The sequence below is a fragment of the Gopherus evgoodei genome, chromosome 12 (assembly GCF_007399415.2).
Source record: "Gopherus evgoodei ecotype Sinaloan lineage chromosome 12, rGopEvg1_v1.p, whole genome shotgun sequence".
Lineage (NCBI taxonomy): Eukaryota > Metazoa > Chordata > Testudines > Testudinidae > Gopherus > Gopherus evgoodei.
Genome location: NC_044333.1, coordinates 25,349,199 through 25,371,658, shown reverse-complemented (window position 1 = coordinate 25,371,658; position 22,460 = coordinate 25,349,199). Strand labels below are relative to the sequence as shown.

The following is a 22,460-nucleotide window of genomic DNA, read 5'->3' as shown; positions in this document are numbered from 1 at the left end:
CCCCACACTAGTTTTTTGTGCTCTTCATCTGTAGGAGAAATGAGTGGTAGCAATTTTGTTAGTTATTTCTAAAGATTTAAATTATTTATATCTCAGGCATGTTTCACATTCTGAAATAGAATTTGTGTTTTACTAATGGACTCCAAACACCTCTCCTGAAGATTTTTGGTGGGAAGTTTGGCTGTTTTCATTCCTAATACTCATTTTTCCCCACTCTTACATTTGCCAAATGTAGAGTACTTTCATGCCAAGTTGAATATAGTTATAGAATAAATTAAAATAGTTTTTGTCATGTCACTTTGACTTGATCAAAACATGATCCAGATTACAAAAGCAGCACAACTATCCCCTACGTCACCCATTCCCCATCTGTTTATAACACTTTAAAAATTAGCTCCAGTGACATTCTCTCTAACCACTTGATTAAAATTACTTATTACAGCCAAATGATTTTTAGTAAATGGCTACATTTTTCTCATTTCCTAAAATGAATGGCAATTTAAAGATACAGATTTCCCATCAGAAGCTTTTGGGCTTGTCTTCACTACCCTGAAGATCAACATGTCTGTAATCGATGCAGTGGATGTTGATTTAGCAGGTCTAGTGAAGCCCCACTAAATCGATGGCAGAGCGCTCTCCGGTCGACTCCGGTACTCCAGCTCCCAGAGAAGAGTAAGGTAAGTCGATCAGAGAGCATCTCCCTTCGATGCAGTGAAGATACCGGAATAAGTTGACCTGAGCTATGTCGACTCCAGCTATGTGAATAACATAGCTGGAGTAGTGTAACTTAGTCAATTTACCCTGGTAGTGAAGCCAAGCCCTTTCTGGTGTTAACACATGTTCAGTAAAGTTTTGTAAAACCATTTGCAAATATTGCCTTTTAAAAATAGGAAGGTACCTAGTTTTAACTGAAGATTGTGTGGGTGAAATCCTGGCTCCATTGAAGTCATTGGCAGAACTCCCCATTGACTTACTGGAGCTAGGATTTTACTGTATAAATCAGACTTCAGCTGACTGCCATAAAGTAAATAATAGGAACCTAGTTCTTCCGTGATTCTTAGCAAAGTAGCTCTGTAGTCGTTTTTAATTATTTCAAACATTAAATGTAGTTAAGAGAGAGTATAAAAGAAATAGTGGTGGAGGGTTGTGTTACACAGCAAGAAAGCTATAGTTCAGCAATGAAGAATGTGGGGTAAAATTCCTGAGCAGATATAATTGTACTCAAACCCACTAGGTACCATGTACATGGGGAATTTAATTACACCAGTTATCTGTTGAGTAACAAATTTAATAAACATGCATACTGAAAGAGGTTCTTAAGAAACACAGAAGAAAATTTTAAGATTAAAAAAGTGAAGACTCTGACTAAATGAGAAACAACCCAAAATCTAATGGTACTTGTACTGATTTTCCTGGGAATGGAGGGAACAAGAGAGAATAATAGAGAAGTTTGGGACTGGTAACTATGAACTTGAGGTCAGCATGCAGATGAACTGTAAAAGTGTATTAGAATTCAAGAAAGCAAATTTTGAAGGCGGAAGAAATCCAATGAACAAGGTCAAATGGAAGGAAGTATTAAAGTCCACCATTCTAGAAGTCATCTGGGAAAACCCAAAAGATACTATAATTAACACAGGAAATGTAATTTGTTGCACCTCAAAGAAGGGATGATGTAAGTAGGAGTTAATGTGTCTGTAAATATGATCACTCAAAGATCTTAAGTAAAAAAGAAATAGTGCTGAAAATAGAAATCAGGAAGGCAACCAGGCAAAAAATATACAAAATTGATTCCAAGGAAAAACCAATGGCAACCACAAAATAACATATGTTAATCAAAGGGACTAGGGGAATGAGAAAAGCATTTATAAATATTTTGGGAATAAAGTCGTACTAGAGAGAAAGTCAGCCTATTAATAAATGAAGAGACATACAATTTAAAAAGACTAAAAAAAAAAATCTGATAATGAATTCCTTTTTACAATCTGACTTCAAAAAGATTTTTTTTAAAGTAGTTTGGAAAATTATAAATTGAGAATACCCTGATTTTTTTTAAGCTGTTAGTAAAGAGCAGTTAAGGAAAGTCTTGGAAAGTTTGTATAGATCTGTTGCTTTATGGAACTAAGGAAATTAAATGACTGTTTCCCTGATATTAGAGAGACAAGTGGGTAAGGTAATATATTTTATTGACCAAATGTCTGTTGGTGAGAGAGAGAAGCTTTTAAGCTTACATTGAGTTCTTCTTCAGGTCACTTCATGTTTCACTGATAATTATTTTCTGAAAAATCATGGTTAATGAGCTGAGGTGCTTGACTTGAGAAAATCATAGGGAGTACTGGTGTACAAAAAAAGACAAGGATGCACATAACAATTTCTGTACCATAAATGTAATTTTATATTCTCACTAAAATAATGGAGCAAATGTTAATGGAACCAGAAGTAATAAGCTGCATGGGTCTATAGCAGTAGTGACATCTGGTCGCAGCCGCTCTAATTAAAGTTCCAAAACAGTATTCAGGTGCTCATTACTTTGTGAAACATTCACCTTGGGGCCTCAAATGTTCCCAGCTTAGTCTCTGCCCAAAGGTGAATTTTTTTATAGTATTAAGCAATAATTTTCAACAGTTTTTTGAGTTAGAGGCTCGTGGGAAAGAAAAATATATCTTATACTGTACAATAAAGTCATGATCTCTTTTGACTAACCTGTAGCCATCATGGCTGACAGACTGATAATTTCATTTAGTCACAAGAATAACAATCTCAGAGGGGAAGCATATAGCTTTGTTGTGGAGATAATTATTTTTTATTTGACCACATTATGTTTGAAAATTGCATATAGAACATTGTCAGTAGAGGTGGGGGTTTTTGGGCTGTACTTGTTATGTACACATTAAATGGATTAAAAACTGACTAATAAGTCTCAAAATGTAATTGCAAATAAGGTATTGTCATCAAGTGGGTATGTTTTGAGTGGGTGTCATAAACAGATAGTTAAGGGTTAATGTCTCTCTTACCTGTAAAGGGTTAACAAACAGGGACCCCAAACACCTGACCAGAGGACCAATCAGATGACAAGCTACTTTCAAATCTCTTGGGGAGGGAAGCCTTTGTTTGTGGGTTTTGGGTTTGGCTTTGTTCTCTCTGAGTCCTGGACGGGGCTAGAGGTGTAACCAGGTTTCTGCCAATCTCCCTGCTATAGTCTCTTATCTGTTCAGAATTGTAAGTAGAAAAGGCGGTCATAGTCTTTTGTTTTCTTTTTCATTTGCATATATGTACTTGCTGGAAGTAGCTTAAATTGTGTTTCTGCTGGAGAAAGTTAGTTTCTATTGTTTATAAGTTGAAAGACCCTGTAACTTTCTTTATACCATCTAAGTGCAGAGACAAGTTTTATGTTTTTCTTCTTTTATTAAAGTTTCCTCTTTTTTAGAATCTAATTGATTTTTCTGGTTATCTTTTGTAAAACTCCAGAGAAGGGAGTCTGCACTCACCAGGGAATTGGTGGGAGAAAGGAAAGGGGAGGAGGAAGGGAAACCTGCTCTCAGCGTTTATCTGTGTATCTCTCTCCGGGGAAGAAGGGAGGGGGAGTGGTGATTCAAGGAGTTGAATCAGGCGATCTCCTAGTGTTCCCAGGGCAGGAAAAAGCTGGGAGGAAGAAAGGAGGGGCGAAGGGAAATAGTTTATTCCCCTTTGTTGTGAGACTCAGGGAATCTGAGTCTTGGGGATCCCCAGGGAAGGGTTTGGGAAGACCAGAGTTTATCAGGTGCTCTAAATAAGTCCTGATTGGTGGCAGCCTAGCAAATCTAAGCTGCTAGTTAAGCTTAGGGAATTACATGCTAAAACTCATATTTGGGACGCTAAGGTCCAGAATTGGGAATTATATTATGACAGTGGGGTCCCACAGAGGTTGGTTGTTGGCCCTATGCTATTTAATGTTTTTATCAGTAACCTGGAAGAAAACGTAAAATCATCACCAATGAAGTTTGCAGATGAAACAAAAATTGTGGCATGGTAAATAATGAAGAGGACAGGTCACTGATTCAGAGCAATGTAGATCACATGGTAAACTGGCGTAAGCAAACAATATGCATTTTAATACAACTAAATATATAGGCACAAAGACTGTAGGCCTATACTTCCAGGATGAGGGACGCTATCCTGGGAAGCACTGACTCTGGAAAAGATTTGGGAGTTAACATGGGCTCCCAGTGTGACACTGTGGCTCAGAAAGCTAATTGGGATACTAGGATGCATAAACAGGGGACTCTTAAGTAGGAGTAGAGAAGTTATTTATTTGGCACTGGTGTGACTGCTGCTGGAATGCTGTGTCCAGTTCTGGTGTCCACAGTTGAAGAACGATGTTGATAAACTTTAAACTATTTGATTGATAAACTGTAAACCAGAGTGCCCACAAGGTTGGAGCTCTGGGAAGGGGTATGCTTAAGCTACTGGGTTGTCTTGGAGGGTGTGGGGGGGTCAATACTGGTCCTGTTGCTAACCAGTACAGAGAGAGCGAGTCCTGGAAGGTAACGTGTTCCCAGAGGCTGGTGGATTCAGGAAGCTGATCCACAGCCAGCACAGACAAGACACCTCATGCTAATGGTAGGCGGTAGCAAGCTGCTTCATAATCTTGGGTACTGCTTGAAGCCTCACATGCACTATAGTGATAGACTCAAGGAGCTCAACCTTAACAAGGGTCGTGGTTTATTCTCCATCACTGGCAGTTTTAAAATCAAGATTGGATTTAAAAAAAAAAGATATGCTATAGTACTCCAGGGGGTCCGCAAGCCATGTCCCCATTTCTACCTCCAGTTTAAAAAAAAGGAGGGAGGGAAATGCCTGCAATACATGTAACTAATAAACCCGGGACCAATTCTTCACCATATTAATTTTCCTGTGTATTATATCCCATTCCCTACCCTTCAACTGTTTTGTATCTTTAGATTGTAAACCCTACAGGTCAGGAATTGTATCTCTTACGTGTTTCTATCCCATCCAGCACAATAGGATCCCAAATTATAATGGAGCCTTTGGGTGCTATCGTAATATAAGCCTTTACTTCTACCGCTACTAGTAGAAATCAGCATTATGGAATCCATCCCCATCCTGGGTAATGGTGGGATGATAAGATAATATTATATTGGCAATCCTGATGGAGCTCTCTCTTGGGATCTACTTAGACCTCAGTGGCTGGAGTGTGGATGTGCCAAGACCAAGATTTGGACCAGTGTATGAAAGAATATACCTATAATGACTGGGAGTTTATAATCAGAACCAAATGCATGAGTATTCAGCCAAGCGTCCACATTTGTTGTTAGATTGTTCTACCTATCAGTGTGTATTGGTGCAGAAACACATAAGCATCATGTTCCAAAATATGAACTTTGCTCATGTAGTTTAGGTGCTAACTTAAAATAATAGCTGTATTTTAAAAGTTGCCTATGCTCTAGAATATGATACTGATATTTAAGAGGAAATAATCGTGGATGCCAGTCACGGCATGGAGGCATCTAGCTACCAGACTGCAGTTATTTAGGTGCATAAAATGTGAGATCAGGTGGGTAACCCCTTTAAAAACAAGGATTATGCATTTTTATTTTCAACAAATACTTCCAGTATTGGCTTGTTAATTTTATTTTTATTTAGTACATTTATTAACAGAATAATAGACCCATCTTGTTATGTGTATCATAAAATATTCCTGAGATATCATAGTTATACACATTCAAATGAGATACGTTGCAATATAATTTCCTGGCTAATTTTGGTGGAAGCTTCTAACTCACATCTGTCTTTTAACAAGCTCTGGAATTCAGTAGGTGAAAGTCACTAGTATGTTTGCACAGTTAACCTCAACAGATCCCAGAAGACCTGAAATCTGTTGGTTTCCACCTCCTGGGATATTTGCTTTCCCATTCTCTCAAGAGGAAAAACCATCTGTCTGTAGAAGGAATTCTAGCAGCAGTCATGCTATTTAATTTTCAGAATTAGAAAAAGTGTTTGGATTCAAATCTGTAGTCTTCACTTGCAAAGGGAATCATAGAATATAAGGGTTGGAAGGGACCTCAGGAGATCATCTAGTCCAAGCCCCTGCACAAAGCAGGACCAATCCCCAAATCCCTAAATGGCCCCCTCAAGCATTGAACTCACAACCCTGGGTTTAGCAGGCCAATGCTCAAACCACTGAACTAAAGGGTCCAACAGTCATATGAAGGCCATCAGGCCAAATTCATATCTAGTGCAAATCAGTAGAGTTACACTGGAGAGTAATCTTAGGCCGTTATATTTTCTCATTATGTAATATACAACTTCATATATGAATGTTGTAACATTAGTTTTTGTTTCTTGAAAAAAAGTCTTGCAAACAAACCCATTCTGATCTCCCAAACAGAACGTTTCTTACTGTTATGTGACGTGCCAGTAGAAGAAATGGCAAAATACAAGAGAGAATAAAAACATAAGGCATTCATTTACATTTAAAATTGATTTGTTTATTGGTATTTCTATAACTATCACCACCATATTATCTGTCATTGCACAGAAGAAAATTAAAATTCCTGTTCTAAAGTTATTTCCAAAACTCAGCATGAATAACCATGACACACATTCCTATGTTTTGAAAATAATTAGTAAGCAGTGGTAACGTTGACATTTCAAGTAGATGCACTATCAGCTTGCTTATGCCATGTGCCAAAATTACAGCCTTTCTCGCAATTTTAATAATGTGGTGGGCAGAGTTGGGATTGATATTAAATATGGTGTATTTGTAATCTGCCTCTTCTTTGTTGAGAAACTAAAAATAATATAATGAACAGTTGTGTGAGGAAAACAAAATGATATTTTGTACTCTCACTGCTGGCTTTGCAGTAGTTAAGTAATGAAAAATGTCCTCAGTGCTGTTTTCATCCAGCAATGCTAGAAAGATCTTTTATGTGAGAAAGGACATCTGTTAAAGTTGTTATTAAACAACAACAACAACAACAACGCCAAGTAAATTACAGTTGCATTCAAAGAACACTAAAAATTAATCTTGGCCAGACAGAAAGGGGTAAAAGGCTCATAAAAAGATGTTTTATTTTTAAACTTTTAAGAAGCTATTAATGATTAATGCTTTTAAAAAGCTGTAAAATGAATTGGATTTATGAATTTATAAATGTTGAAAGACAGCTGTATAGGAACAAGCTTTTTTTCTTGTATAGTATAGATTGGCATGTTTATGTTCTAAATATATATCTTTGATTATCAAAAATTTATTTGTCTGATTACTGTCATTTCAAAAGAGCCAGTGTCCTCCTTCTAAAGACTTAAGACTTATTTTTCAGTTGTACAGTATATTAATTGTCAGAGGGTTAGTTAGAGTAATAGTGAATAAGAAATGCAATATGAAAGTGATCTACAAAAAGAATGCATTACTGTAGTCAAGCTGTTGTATCCTGTTGGTTGATGTAGCATGTTGTATTTAATAAAGCTATACCTTTATTAAATGAGGGAATGTTTGTGTTGGAAAGATTGGGGGTGCAGAAAAAAGGCTAGAGAGCAAGGAGAGAGACTGATAATACGAAGACAGGCAGGGAGGTTGTGAGTGGTGCAGGAGGGCTAAAAGGATGGGTAAGGGAGGGGTGGCGTAAATGAAATGAAGGTGAGGGATTGATGGAATAGGGAAAGAAATTAATAGCAGCTTTCACATTCCAAAGGGAATAATCTAGCTTGGGTTTCAAATATAAATTTAGATGTAAAAATCTGTGAAAATGAAGCTCTGGACTTTAATATTAAATATCCATATAATCTGGAAAAGTGTAAAAATATATAAGATGAGCTATACAATACTATAAAGTATTTCCTGAAATTTCATGAAGATGGCACCAAAGGCCCTGCAGAGACCTCTGTGCTTAACTTTACACATTGTAAAAAGTTCTGTTGACTTCAATAGGAGGACTAGTTTGTAAAGTTAATCACATTTGCAGGATCAAGACTTATTCTGGTAATCATAATGTCATGATAGTGACTTTGTAGATACTGTTGAGAATGTAATTTTATTGAGCCCCCTTTTTCAGAAAATTGTAACTTTTAAATGATCCCCTTTGACTTTTATTTTCTCATATTACATCTCAAAGGTGACTTTCTAAAGAGTTTTGAGAGTTTTGAGTTATACAGTATCAGTTTCACGTCAGCACTTTTTAAACTAAGCAGATTATTTTTAAAATTTTAACTTGTGCATCTCACTGATGACAAATGTCTTGAACATATTTGAAGTGGTTGCATACAAAAGTAATTAATAAAGTTATATGTAGGATGCAGTTTTCTCCTACAGGATACTAAGGTGTGAACTGTTGAGCCAGATGTTCATAAACTGTATTGTGTATGTATCTGGAGTTTCACATCTGGAAATGTACCAACTATTTATTTATTTAGTTGTTTGTTTATATTGTAGTAATATCTAGAGATCAGGGCCCCATTATACTAGGCAGTATAAATAAGGCACATAGTAAGAGACAATCCCTGGTTGCAAAGCCTATAGTCTACACAATATAGACAAAGGATGGGAGGGGAAACAGGCAGAGAGAGGTGAAGTAACTTGCCCATGGTCACAGAACAGGTCTGTGTAATAGAACCCATGTCCTTTGACTCTGTCTGGTATCATATCCACTGGATCACACTTTGTCTTGTATTATAGTCAGCTGCACGTGTTCTGTGTGTTTATTTGAACATTCAATATTGTGGTAATTAAAATAAACACATTAGGCACATTGCTCTGTGATATCAAGCAGTATCCTGCCTTCCGGCAGTGGCCAATGCCAGGTGCCCCAGGGGGAATGAACAGAACAGGTAATCATCAAGTGATCTATTCCCTGTTGCTCATTCCCAGCTTCTGGCAAACAGAGGCTAGGGACACTCTGCAGGCTCTCAAATCTGCCGAGGTTTGCTCTGTGAACTGGCAGACTTGGAGGTAAGGAAGGATTTTCCCCACTCTGCAAAATCTACAGCAGTGTCATGTTTATGGTTCAGAATGTGCATGTACAAAAGTCAAGGAATTCTGATTCTGAGAACACTTAGTCATATTATGTGCGTATATTAAACGTTCAACTAATACTGTATACAGTAATACAAAATAGTACATATGCCTAAGAAAGGACCAAGGTGCAGTTGGTCTAGGAATTCCAACTTTGAATGATGTATTTGAATAATATCTTTTGTATTATGTCAGTTGCCTTTCATATGGCATTTCTGACCGCAACCTCCCATAAAATTAAAACTATTCTCCAGTTCAAAATTTCACGTTCTGGATTAGCCCTCTGCTTTACATTTTTGTCTGAGATCATGCTAAGCCAGTTGGTCCTAACTTAAATATTCAGCAGACTTCTGATAATTGTGATAACCCTTATAGGCTGGTGAGCATGGCAAATTAGCAAAAAGATGATTGATCTTTTTTATATGCAGTTTTATCTTCAACCTTTCCTGGCTATGTGTTATACTATAGTAATAATTTCTTCTCTAAGGTATTTGCCAGTATCTGGATTTGCTCATCTATTTACAGTTGCCTCGAAGCCTCATAATTACAATACAGCTGAAATGTCCATTTTCTTTCCCTGACTACAAATAGGGATCAATCGAATTTTAAATTACTGCTTACGGGCTAGCTTCCAATCATGACCTTTGTAAATGATTAGAGCTCACCACTGTTCCTATCTACCTTGAAAGGGTAAACGGGCAAGTCTGTCTTACTGGCATTTAATCTGGAAGACAGCCAAAGATATTTGAGCTAAAAACCTAATATGAGTTGGCAAAGGGAAGTACATATAGACCTTTGCACTACCATAGAGACATTATGCCCATGTTTCACTTTGGTATTTAATTAATTCTTTTATCTAATAGATGATTGAGTTGTATGGATGTGCTTAATTTTTGTGTTGAAATTATCATGCAAACTTTAAGTTGCAAATAGACAATAGAACTTAAATTCACAGTAGGCAAAGATGTCAAAGAATAGCCAGATTTAAAATGTTAAATATACTACATTTTAAGCATTCTTTTTCTTTTCCAAAGAAGGTTAACATATGCAATTAATCTAGCTAGAATTTATTGCAAAAAGAAGTAATATAAAATCCAAAATGATGCAGGAAATAAGACATTTCATACATTTCTGCTTTTTTAAACAGAAAGTGAATGAGAAAACACACATTGTGTTCTTTTTGTTCATTTAAGCACCTGATCACTCAGTAGTGATCAGCAAATTCAGATCTTTCACTGTCTGCAATTTGCAGTTAAATAATTAGAGTCATTTCTAAGCACTCCTGTCAATTCATGTTTTTTGTCACTGAAGAGGTGTGCTTGTCCCAGTACAACCTGTCTAACCTCAAACCACCATTGAAGCACTTGAAACAGTGTCTTACTATCTTCTGTGGAGGTGGAGCAGTTAAATCGGTGAGAGATTAGAAAGCAAAAACCTCTTCTGAACAAACCAAATCATTGCAAAAAAAAAAAAAAGTGAAAGTAATGCTGAGACATGAATGATTGTGTCTAATAAAAATATATGTGCTACATTGCCCATGATTTTAATTGCTTTTGTACAGTGTTAACACTACACTTTTTGTGCACTTATCTGTGGAAAATCTTTGTGCTCATTAACTCTTTCTAAAGGGATTGCACAATGTGTAATGGGTAGAACAAACTGACATTTTCATCAGAAGGCTATCATATTTTTTCTTATTTTCTGTTCTTCCCCTTTTTGCAACAAATAGTATCTAACTTGTAGATCAAATGTGTTGCTTTCCTTGCTCCAGTCTGTGACTAAATCTGGTGTTAACTAAACCCTAATCCCTTGGAAATTCAACTTCTCATTATCATGTTGCCAGAAAAAACTTTTACTAATGTTCAGATATAGGGATTTTTGAGTACTTTCTTAAAATGAATATTAAGTGTAGGTGAAATGGTCAAAATAAACTTCAGATTTTGAAATGAAAGGAAATGTTTGAATTATTGTACTATTTTGGCTTTTTATTTGTACTTAGAGCCTTCATGGAAGTCATAGTCTGGAGATGTATAATATATACTACTTCCCAATGAAATAAATTCCAATGTTTAAGGGTGGGATTTTCAAAGGAAGCTCAGTGATTTGGAGAACAAATCCCATGGAAACCAATGGGATTTGTGCACCTAAGCCCCTGTGATACTTTGGAAAATCTCACCCTGACATTGCATGTTTGAGTTGTTAAGATCTGACATAGCCATACTCAGCATGATTCCGTGAGACATGTGGGCACTCTGAACTTTCACCACTTTGCATGATCAGGCCTGGGAGTAACATTTGATATATGAATGAAATTTAAAATTATATATTTTTCCCTGTAATAGATGCAGCAACAAGAACTAGCACAGATGAGGCAGAGGGATGCCAACCTAACTGCATTGGCAGCTATTGGTCCACGAAATAAACGGAAGCTTGATTCACCTGGCTTACTTACCATAGGAAGAGAGGTAAAAAAAAACCAGCAATGCAAATAGTATTAAATTTATTGTGAAAATCAATTATTTTGGAAACACACTAGTAATTACTGTGGAATACTCCTGAGTACAAATCATAATTACAGATTCTGAGAGTTGGTTGTCTTAGTGGATTATGTAATGTGGCAAAGGTGATACAAAATACTGAATCAGAAAAAAAGAGACTCCAGAGTCTTTGATTTTCCATGTGTTTCACCACCCAAAATCCAGAGACGACAATGTGAAATAAATTTAGTCTAAAATGAGATCTCCATTATCTTAAACTTTCAAGAATCATCTTTCATTATATAATTTTTCTTTGACAATAATTAAGAATTAAACCAGAAGGACTTAAGCCTCTATCTAAAAACATTTTTAGAGTGCGTTTAAAATTAATGGTTCAGGCTGAGCAACCAGTGACCTACACAGGAAAGTTAAAAAGAAAGAACAAGTCAGGGAGAAATATCATTAGCAAGTAGTTGGAGTTGCTTGAGGTGTGGGTTGCTTGTGTGTCGTGTTGGTAATGGTCAGTCTGTGTTACAAAATGGCTGCCCCCTCACACTGTGAAAGCACAGTTCCATTTTTATAGTATAAGCAGGACTGTATACTATACAGAACAGCTGTCTCACTGATCCAGGCTAAATCATTAAATGTTCCAGTGTATATGTTTTAACATGCTTCAAACCATTGGTGAAGCACTTCAGACAGAGTATCTGAACAGAAGTTCATGAAAGAACAATTCTTCTTTGTGCTAAAGAGCATACATCCATTACAATAGGTACTTCAACCTGGATGCAGGACCAGATTTGTTGGTAGGCATTTGCTTATTGCCTATGATTTCCCTCAAGTTCCGGCTGCCAGTTCCACCTGCACGGCAGCAGGCAGGTTTAATTCCTACCACAGATCTCTTCTGAGGAAAATTCCAACATTTTCTTTCAAATTTTGAACTAATAATTTGGCTTTTTTCATTCTAGCTGCATCCCATAATCAGGTTTCACTTTTGGGGAACTTTTTCCCCTCAGCTCTTCTTCCTTGTGTGATGTGCTACATTTGTTGGTGTCAAGATATTTGCTCAGTTTTGATGATAGTTAAGGTTCTATCTATACTATATTACGAAATGGACTCAGATTTCAGCTGCAATGGAGAACAGCCATGTCCTCTGACGCACATGTATTTTTAGTGTAAACCTACTCTAAACAATCTATCTGGGTTTTGTGCATGACAGCCTCTCCTCGTCTCGTCTGTCCGATTCAATGGATTTAATACACTGTGTGAGTAACCACAACAATACAGGTAGAGAAACATCCATAAGAACTTTATCTGGATGAAGGATGGGATTATTCATCAGTACCAGGTTTGTTTAAAAATGAAGCCTTGAGTTAAAGGATGGGTCTTTTATACCCTTGAGTCATGGAGAAGGGCAGTCAGGGAGGCTCCAGCTGTCACTGATGTTGAAAAATCATATGGTGGGGTTGAGGTAACTACTTCCTCTTCTCTTGATCATTTGGAGCTGAAATAAGGGGAATTTTTCAGCCACAATAATTACCGCACAACCCTCTTTGTCCTTGACTGGCCCGTTTCTGAGTGGTCAGCAAAGGAGCTTTTAGTTTCCAACCTTCTGTCGACTGATGAAGAACCTATGGGTTGTGTTTGTTGGAACATGTGCTAGACGGAATCTGAATTCACCAATGGACAGGGTTAGTATTGGGCAGTTGCTTAATGGATACTGCCAAGAGTGTAGAAATCCACTGAAATAGAGAGCAGCCTTTGTGACCACATAATCACAAACTGTGGGCCTGCAGTCACATAAGGTGTTAAATCCTGTACATAGTCCTTAATTAGTAATATTAAAGAGTATAACACGGAAAGTGTAGAAGGAGCATCATGTGAAGTTTTAACCACAGGAATCCCATTGACTGTGATGAGTTGTTTGGCTGTTACCTCATTCGGTACTTGAAAATTTTACTTTCTAAAAGTTCAAAACAATGAAAAGATGCAATCTACTATTGAAGCTAAGTATCATATTTAGAAAGGATCTGAATGTTCATTTACATACGTAATTCTTATTGATTTCAAAGTTAGCTATTTTTCCCTCTACATAATGCAATTGTCAGTTATTATTTCAGTTTTGTCTCTCTTTCCAGTGTTTGCGTACATGGTTTTTTAAGGTACTTACATTGAAAACATTTTTTGTGGATGTTGCATAACAGCAGGATTTATTTAGGGCTCTTTTGTGCAAAGATCTGATGCTTCTGGTAATGCAGAAAGTGCTCTTCATTTTACAGTATGTTATGATAATTGAATTAACTACAGACATTTAGTATTACTTGGATTCATCTCTCTGCTTGGGCCAGAAAATACATTGGTAATTAATATTGGTTAAAATGATTATTCATATTTAGAATATGTGTAATTGTGAAAAAGCAAGTTCAGATACTGGGATAATTTCACCTTTGCTGAGATGAAAGCATTTTGATTACACAAACCGTGTAAAGAAATATTGCCACCTATCGTGAAGAAATAGAACCATCTAAACATATTTTCCAATATACTAAGCAAATTCATTGTGATGTAATTTTAAAATAAGTTAAACTTATGATTCTTTGAAATGTTAGTTGTGTTTGTGTGAGAGAATAGGTAAAAACTTAAGTTTTCTTTTTTCTTAAGCAATTGATTAAATCAGAGGTCGGCAACCTTTCAGAAGTGGTGTGCCGAGTCTTCATTTATTCACTCTAATTTAAGGTTTTGCGTGCCAGTAATACATTTTAATGGTTTTAGAAGGTCTCTTTCTATAAGTCTATAATATATAACTAAATTATTGTTTTTGTAAAGTAAATAAGGCTTTTTAAATGTTTAAGAAGTTTCATTTAAAATTAAATTAAAATGCAGAGCCCCCTGGACTCGTTGCCAGGACCTGGGCAGTGTGAGTGCCACTGAAAATCAGCTCGTGTGCTGCCTTTGGCACCCGTGCCATAAGTTGCCTACCCCTGGATTAAATACTCCACTACACACTTCAGTTGATGTCAGTGGTATAATTTTAAATAAAGCTATGAAATAGGAACAAAATTGTTGAACTGACCTGCTATCAAAAGGTGTGTTTGATGATAAAACCAAGAGTTGGTGGGTAATTTCTGTTATATTTATTTATAAAAAAATATGTATATATTCCCTTTTAGTTTCTGTCTGGGCTAACTCACTGTAGTTCTCTGTGGCTTTATCTTCTCATTTTCTATATGCTTCACTCACTCTGTGTTTAGTCCTTTCTTTGTCTTCTTTCCTTTATATGATCCTGTAGAAATGCAACTTCCTCTGTAGCAGCTCATAGCCCAAACCAACTTTGGGTTGTTTTGCCTTTTTTCATTTGGAACCTGTATGGTTCATGTTTTCAAGCTTTTCTCTGGAACCATGAGGGTTAGAAACTTGATATTCTTTATAAAGCAGAGAGTCTAATGTAATTGCAGGAACTGGGACTTCAAGAAAAATACTAAATATCACTAAATTCCTGATGAATTTGCAAGAGTTGCTTCTAATAATTCAAAATCTGTCTGATCATCCTTGTACAGGTAGTTACACTAGGGCTAAATTTGTATATTCCATGGAGTGAAAGTGCACACGTTAAGTGCAAATATTTGTCTAGATTAAGCAGTAATATTAATTAGCACATTTTGGCTCTTCATCAAAAGAGATAGGTAGTGTCCCAAAATATGTAAGTATGAAGTATATGTTTGAAATATCTGAGATTATAGTTTGTTTAAATATCAAGTGAAAGCAGCATGTGAAGGCCCCTCTCCTGGTACTTGCTGGCACAGATGTTTTTTGAATACTGATCTTTCAACAGCAGCTTCAGGGCTAGTTCAGTGAATCACCACTTATTGAAGACAATCATTGCAGAGATAAAGAAAAAGTACCTCTAACATAGTGGAAGAGCCACCATCTTAAAAATCCATAGCAAGCTAACCCCAGACCTCCATCCTCTACCAGAAAAAAAAAATTGCTGAACTGAATTTCAGAATGTTCAGTATCAAGTCCTAGATCAGTAGCAGGATTGAGGTCCAATACCTTGTTTCACTTCAGGGCTAGAAAGTGTATCTTTATGTCATCCAGGGATAGAGATTCCCATATAGCCCTGGAAGGTCCAAAAATGACTGCACTCTAAAATGGTGACATTTGATGTATAGAAAAGCTGATTTAGGTCAGTTTAAGAGTATTCTAAATGCATATAAAAGACTCCTTATACTCCTTCCAGCCTTCTGCTCAGATGGTGACAATAGATGGAGCTATTTTAGATGGAGCTAATGGACAATAGATGGAGCTAATAGACTGCAGCTTGTTTTGAAGGTCACAAGACTCAGGCTATGGCAGATTGGTTGAAGAGATCAGGGACCCCTCCCAGAGACCCAGAGAATGCCTTTCCAGCAGCTCTCTCATTGTAATGTAGACTCCAGCTGAAGTGCCCCTATTGATCTCAGCTGCAGCAGTATGACATGAGGAATGCAGTGATCTTTCCAGGGAGCCCGATCCCAAACCAGTTAGACCTTTACAGGATTAAAGCCAATACAGTGAGTTGGAAGACAGGGTGGATTCCAGAGCACTTGGGATAATGTGCTCTTGGCATGGAACCCTGCTTATAAGCAAGACACCACATTCTGCACCACCTTCAGCTTCTAAATGGTACAGAAGTGCAGCTCCATGTAGAGGGCTCTACAGCACTCTAATGTTAAGGTGATAAATGTGCAGCAGGATGGGCTTGTAGTTAAGGCATTGGTCTGGGGCTCAGGAGATCTGTGTTCATTTACAAATTCTGTCACAGACTCCTGTGGGCCACAGGTAAATTACTTGATCCTCCCTATGCCTCAGTTCTCTATCTGTGTAATAGGGCTATTAATACTTCCTTACCTCTCAGAGGTAATGCAAGGATAAATTCAGTCCAGGATCTAACCCACCCAAATTATGCACCCGTGTTACAAATGGAAGGCTCAGTCCTTGTAGTAGGAATGCCAACATAAGCTCTTCTGGATGTCTCCCACCTTCCACCAGTTTTCACTGTCTTGTCCAGATTAGGTCATATCCAAGCCCCAGCTTCATTTAGATCAGGGGCAGGCAACCTATGGCACGTGTGCTGAAGGCGGCACACAAGCTGATTTTCAGTGGCACTCTCCCTGCCTGGGTCCTGGCCACCAGTCCAGTGGGCTCTGCATTTTAATTTAATTTTAAATAAAGCTTCTTAAAATTTTAAAAACCTTATTTACTTTACATACAACAACAATTTAGTTATATATTATAGACTTATAGAAAGAGACCTTCTAAAAAAATTAAAATGTATTACTGGCACGTGAAACCTTACATTAGAATGAATAAATGAAGACTCGGCACACCACTTCTGAAAGGTTTCTGACCCTTGATTTAGATACTGGATAATTTGTTCTGTTCTGACTGGGTCAGACATGATTAAGAAGTGAAGCTCTTTTTCATCAGTATACTGAATGCATTGCAGAACATGTCTCCTCACAGACTCCCCCAAAGATGTCTCCTCACAGACTCCCCCCTACACTCTTTGAATAGGAAGAATGACAAGATAGCCCTCTGTGGTATCTGGAGGGACAAACCTTGTCACAGAGGAGCAATTGTCCACAACTACCCTTTGGATTTTCTCAAAAAAAGCCACTCAAGAATAGCACGATCCACCCCTACAAGATCTGCAGATAAGTCAATAGTGTCTCACGATCGGCGTTAAGGCTGCTGACAGATTTTAAAGGATAAGCACCGATAGGCAGTCTTCCTCTTTTGTTAGGAGGAGGTCATATTTCATGCAACCCATGCAATTTCTACTCCCTGCCACATTAGGCTATACATTTGACTTTTTGGAATGGAGTAATTTTGCAACAGTGCATGATCAAGTGCCCTTGTGTTTCCTGTTCTAATAAGCAGTTTTTTCTTTGTTCTTTATAGTCCCTTAGCTTACTGCATAATCAGATTTTTATAAATAAATTTATTTTTAAAAGTATGGGCAAGAAGTGTTTAAAAATAATTGAGACTGAGAATTCTTTACACTAGATAAACTTGAGTATTCTGAAGGCTTAATGGGAGCTACTGGAAGCGGTGGCCAGGATGTCCCTTGGCCCGTGCCGCTTCTCACTGCCCCCATTGGCCTGGAGCAGTGAACCGCAGCCAGTGAGAGTCACAATCAGCCAAATCTGCGGATGGGTTAGGTAAACAAACTGGCCCGCCAGGGGCTTTCCCTACACAAGCGGCGTCCCAAGTTTGGGAAACACTGGTCTAAATAAATTTTTAAAAAATTGGTCCACAGTGTGGACATAATCTACTGCAAATATCTGTTTGAAAATCAAAGCCATTTACAACATTGTCCAGATGTTCCCCTAACTAGCAAGTTCACATTTTTTGTCGTTCGTGTAATAAATTTTTAGAAATATGTAAATTAACAATAATAAAAAGGACTCCCAGGCTGAATTCTTGTTTACCAGGTTTAAGTCCAAACTGGATTTTAACTCCTGAAATAGATTATTAAAACCAATATCCTATTTTTACTGTATGAAACAAGGTTCACAATCAGTATGTTGATGCATTTCCATAGACAGTGTCTGCAGTAAAAGGCAATGGAAACATTAGACAGACTGTTCAGTTTAACTGCAGCATTGTTAATGAAGTAGGCTACACTGAGACTAAAATCATCTGGAATATTTTCCTACGCCCATTGCAAACAGGTTGAATTATTATGTATATACCTCTGATATAAGCAGTGAGTCAAGAGGCAGTAGAATAATTTTGCATGTATCTTTGTTGACAGCGAAAACAAAAAAAGAAGAGGAGGAGGAGGAAGTAAGTCAGCCTGCTATACAAGAATATAGCGTGGCTCTGTGCCAGTGAAAGCATTCTTTTTTCCACTGGCAGAACAGGTTTGCATACTGTGTGTATTCCTTTGAGCTGCGTAACACAAAATACTCTGACAGCGGTTCAGTGATCTTAATAATTTCTCCTTATTGGCCAAGACAAATTGGGCTGACTCTTTTCTTGGAGATGGCAATGGTGGTAGTTCCCAGCTGACTGCAGAAACAAGCTGACCTAACACCCAGAAGCAGACCATTTGAGGATTTCTTTCTATGCTCAAACATTTTTCTCAAGGCATACTTTTAGTACTGCTATATATGTAACAAAATATTTGGCTGTGTTTGGAAAAAGTGTTTATAGTCCTCCTCTGTGCCAGAAAGGATTGCACATTAACAGGGAAGAAGAGGTTTAGGTGTATGTCCTCATGTCAAGGTCTCTCCTATCGATGCTTCTCCAGAAGAGGCAGTGTTAGGCCAGCACCATCGGGTGAATTTTGTTCCCCTTCTCCCTGCCATCTCTTTTGATGTTAAAATGCACCTAGCGGGCTGGACTCATCTACTTTTCCTTCTAGCTAAAAATACATTTTCTGAGACTGGGATTTTGAAAGGTTCTTAAAGAAACTGGGTGTTTAAAATCGAGTTTGATTGGATGCCCTAATGCCCCTAGGCGCTTTTCACAATCTCGGCATGGGGATTATCTCCTATACAAGGGTTATCAACTCAATTCAAGATTCTCGTGGACTTTCCATTATCTAAATATAATGAAAACATATTGGAATAATGAGCTCACCCTTAAAAATACCATCTACCTACCTGAGGTACCTGCATTCTCCCAAGAAGCCTGCCTTGATGCTCCTAAAGTGAATGTTTTTATTGTGGCCTGTTCCATTTCACTACATTTGAATGTCATCTTATGATATTCTTTTGATGAAAAGGCAGAGAGGGGACCTTGAGTAACAAATTGGAGATGGCAGCATCTCACTTAAGAGTTCCTGTCTTACCCATTGTATATTTCTGCAGTCATTCAGCATCTGGACTGAAGAAAATATACAGCTGGAATACAAGATCCCCTGAAGTGTTGAAAAGAATATCATCAAATGTAACTGGGCCACCCATGGCTTCAGTGGTACAACATCAGATCCTTCATTATAGGAAGCTTTGTTCTGTTCAAAATTGCTCCCTGTTTAAGATCTTGGAAATCATAATACAGGAGCATCTAAACTAAGACTGATGTCTTTCATTGTTTTCTTGATCCCCTGCCACCTTCTGCCAGGACCATACCTTAATTTTGCATGTCTTCCTCTCTTACAACTTGGGAGAGCACTTAGTGGATGCAGTTAAACATCTCTTCCAGATTCAGGCCCTGTCCCAGTTTTCAAAGATGTTGTTCTGAGGTGGTCTGTTGTCATCAGTTTGTGGTGCTGCCAGACTTTACCTTATTAGCCCTCAAGTGCTTAGTAAATCTGAGCCATCCTTAGTCCAACAAGACTATCTTAGTACTGTCGTAGGATTTTGATCAAACCTTTATTTAACTCAGAAGTTTCTCTTGTCCATTCTGGTTCCATACATTTTTGACCATTCTGTCAGTAAACACGTTGCCTCTTCAGAACTTGGTTTCACAGTATCTGCCAAGGATAAAGTTGAGGGCTGAAAGTGCTCCAAGTTCTTCTTTCGTGTTGTATGCGAATCTTTTTAGAGTAATTTTGTTTTTGTTGCTCAATGAGCACACTAATTTTAACAAAAATTTTAAACAAAGTGACATGTAAACTTTTGTTAAAACAGTTTAATAGTTTAAATGAAAAATAAAAATTTTGGTATAATTGTTCATAAGAGAGATAGTGAATCAAGAAAAGATTTTTTTGAAATTGTTAATACAGCTCTGAAAGTGAGTTCTTTGTGAAGCCACTTGTGAGTATCTGTCTCCAAAGGAAAACAAAAATATCCTGCTGAATGGATTGTACATCGGAGGTGCCAGAATTATTTACAAATATATCTTAGATAAGAGAAAAATTATAAGTGTAAACAATCAAAATATAATAGACGATTCCCATTATCAACTCCCTGCCTTTCCGGTCCCTGGGTGATGAGTTAGTGTAGCCACTCTGACCCCCTTTGCTTCTGCAGTATAGTCCCTGCCTCTCTTCCCCCTCCCTGGGCAAGCCAGACAACACACTCCCCACCCCCCCACACACATTTAAGGTGTGGTGCGGACAGGATCAAGAATGAAAAGTGATAAAATGTTACATATGTGTCTAAGGAACTATATATATTATTTGTCTGTTTGCACAAGGGGGCAGAGTTAAGGTTATACATAGTCTGCCTTTTACTTTGGTATTTTCTGATTGAATGCTTAACTTTGCAACGTTAATAGTTTTATTTTTTTAATGGAAGTTCCTATTTGGTGTTATCAGGATCTTCCCAGTCTGCATACATTGATACGTACAGTCCATTTACATTTGTTAACTCTTTTCTTTTCTAGACACTAGAATATGTCTCATCAGTAATCATTTCCCCACTGTTTTAATCTGTCGCAAATGTTCTGTCTTACCCCATTCGCAAAAAATGAAGCATTTGGGCCTCAATCATCCAAAGACTTGTGTACATACTTATTTCCTCTGAAGTCAAGACTATTCATAGGGAATAAAATAGTCACATACGTTAAGTTTTTGTAGGACCAGGGTGTATGTATTGCTGTACATTTTTTTGTTTTTACTATTGTGTGTGAAGGCAGTTTCTGCTAGTCTAAAAGCCAAAACTGATTTTATTTAAACAAATACCTCATTTCTATTTTTGCATATTGGTAAAAACTGTTTCTGTTGGTGAGAATGGAAAGAAGGCATATTTTAGTAAAGTCTCATGTTATTTGTCAGTGAGAACTCGGCAGCAGCGTTATTATATGTTGAGTGTAGATGTGGGCTGTCATTCAGATTGTGTTTCAAATTACTGTAAGCAATTTATTTTTCGTTAAAAATAATTTAAAAAATTGTAATTGTGATTTCTTTAGATCGATGTCCTTTTGTTACACAGCCCCTTCTAGTGAGTGACTGGGAAAAATGTTTTTTTATTTTTGTTTTGCCTGGAGTCAAACAGGAATATGCTGGTTAAAGGGATTCTGTGGTAGAGGTGGACTGGGGAGGGCCTGAGGGAACCCAGAGAGCCATGTACCACCAGCAGCTTGTTTGTGCTAACTAATTGTAGCTAGTGTATTGTTTACTTTAGTGGTATACTCCTTATTTATTAGTTGCTTAGTTACTGCCTGCCTTTGAGTTAGGCTTGTGGCCAGTTGCTGCAGGTATGGTATAGTTGGAGGAGACAAACATCAGCCACTACAGGAAATCACAACTCGCCAACCTTGTCATGTATTTTAAAATAGAGAAAAATATTGACAACAGAGGGGAATAGGAGGGTCAAAAAGTGAACTGGACAAGGAGAAAAAATTGGGAAAACTTCAGAAACCTCTTCTCTGTCTATTAGGACTGAGAGATAAAAATAGACTTAAGAAGGTTTAGAGAAGAGATTCATAATAAACAAAAAGGGCAATATTTTCATAACTGTCTCAGTGATTTGTGAGTTTGTCTTATATCCAAAAGAAACTAAGGTCTAGTCTGCACAGAAGTGTACTAGTTTCAGTATAGGTGTGATTTTATACTGCTTTAGTTAAACTGATGCAATTATGTGTGAACAGTCTTATATAAGTTTCAGCCTGGTTTATATCTGTTTATTTAGCTCAGCACAAGCTAAACTGATATAAGATGGTCCATACAGACAAAGGTGCACTAGTTTAACTCAATGATATAAGTTAAATCAGTGCAATCTCTGTGTCTAGACAGGCCCTAAGTCACTTCGGAGCCCAACTAACTGAGACTTAGCCTCCTATGGCTATGACTACACTGCGTCTGGGAGGGATTCTTCCAGCCTAGGCTGACAGACTTGTGCTAGTAGTGCTCGTGCTAGCATACTAAAAATAGCTTTGAAGATGATGTGGCCCAGGATCTCAAGCCTGTGATGGACACAGTTATTTTTAGTGGTGCTGCTGAGGAGGGGAGAATGTATGACTTCTAATCAAACCATGATATTTTCCTACAACTGTATTTGAGAAAGTGGAAGACATCACAAACATCCATAGCGCATGGAAATGGT

The 22,460-nt window shown here is 37.5% G+C and overlaps 1 protein-coding gene across 1 annotated transcript in view; it reads left to right on the top strand.

Annotated features, from left to right (window-relative positions):
- LOC115660293 (transcription initiation factor TFIID subunit 4-like) overlaps positions 1-22,460 on the top strand; it is a 197,726-nt gene that overhangs the window by 124,493 nt on the left and 50,773 nt on the right. Inside the window, exon 14 of the mRNA XM_030581550.1 lies at positions 11,347-11,469. Coding sequence (XP_030437410.1) covers positions 11,347-11,469 — 123 coding nt within the window. The remainder of the gene's footprint in view (positions 1-11,346; positions 11,470-22,460) is intronic.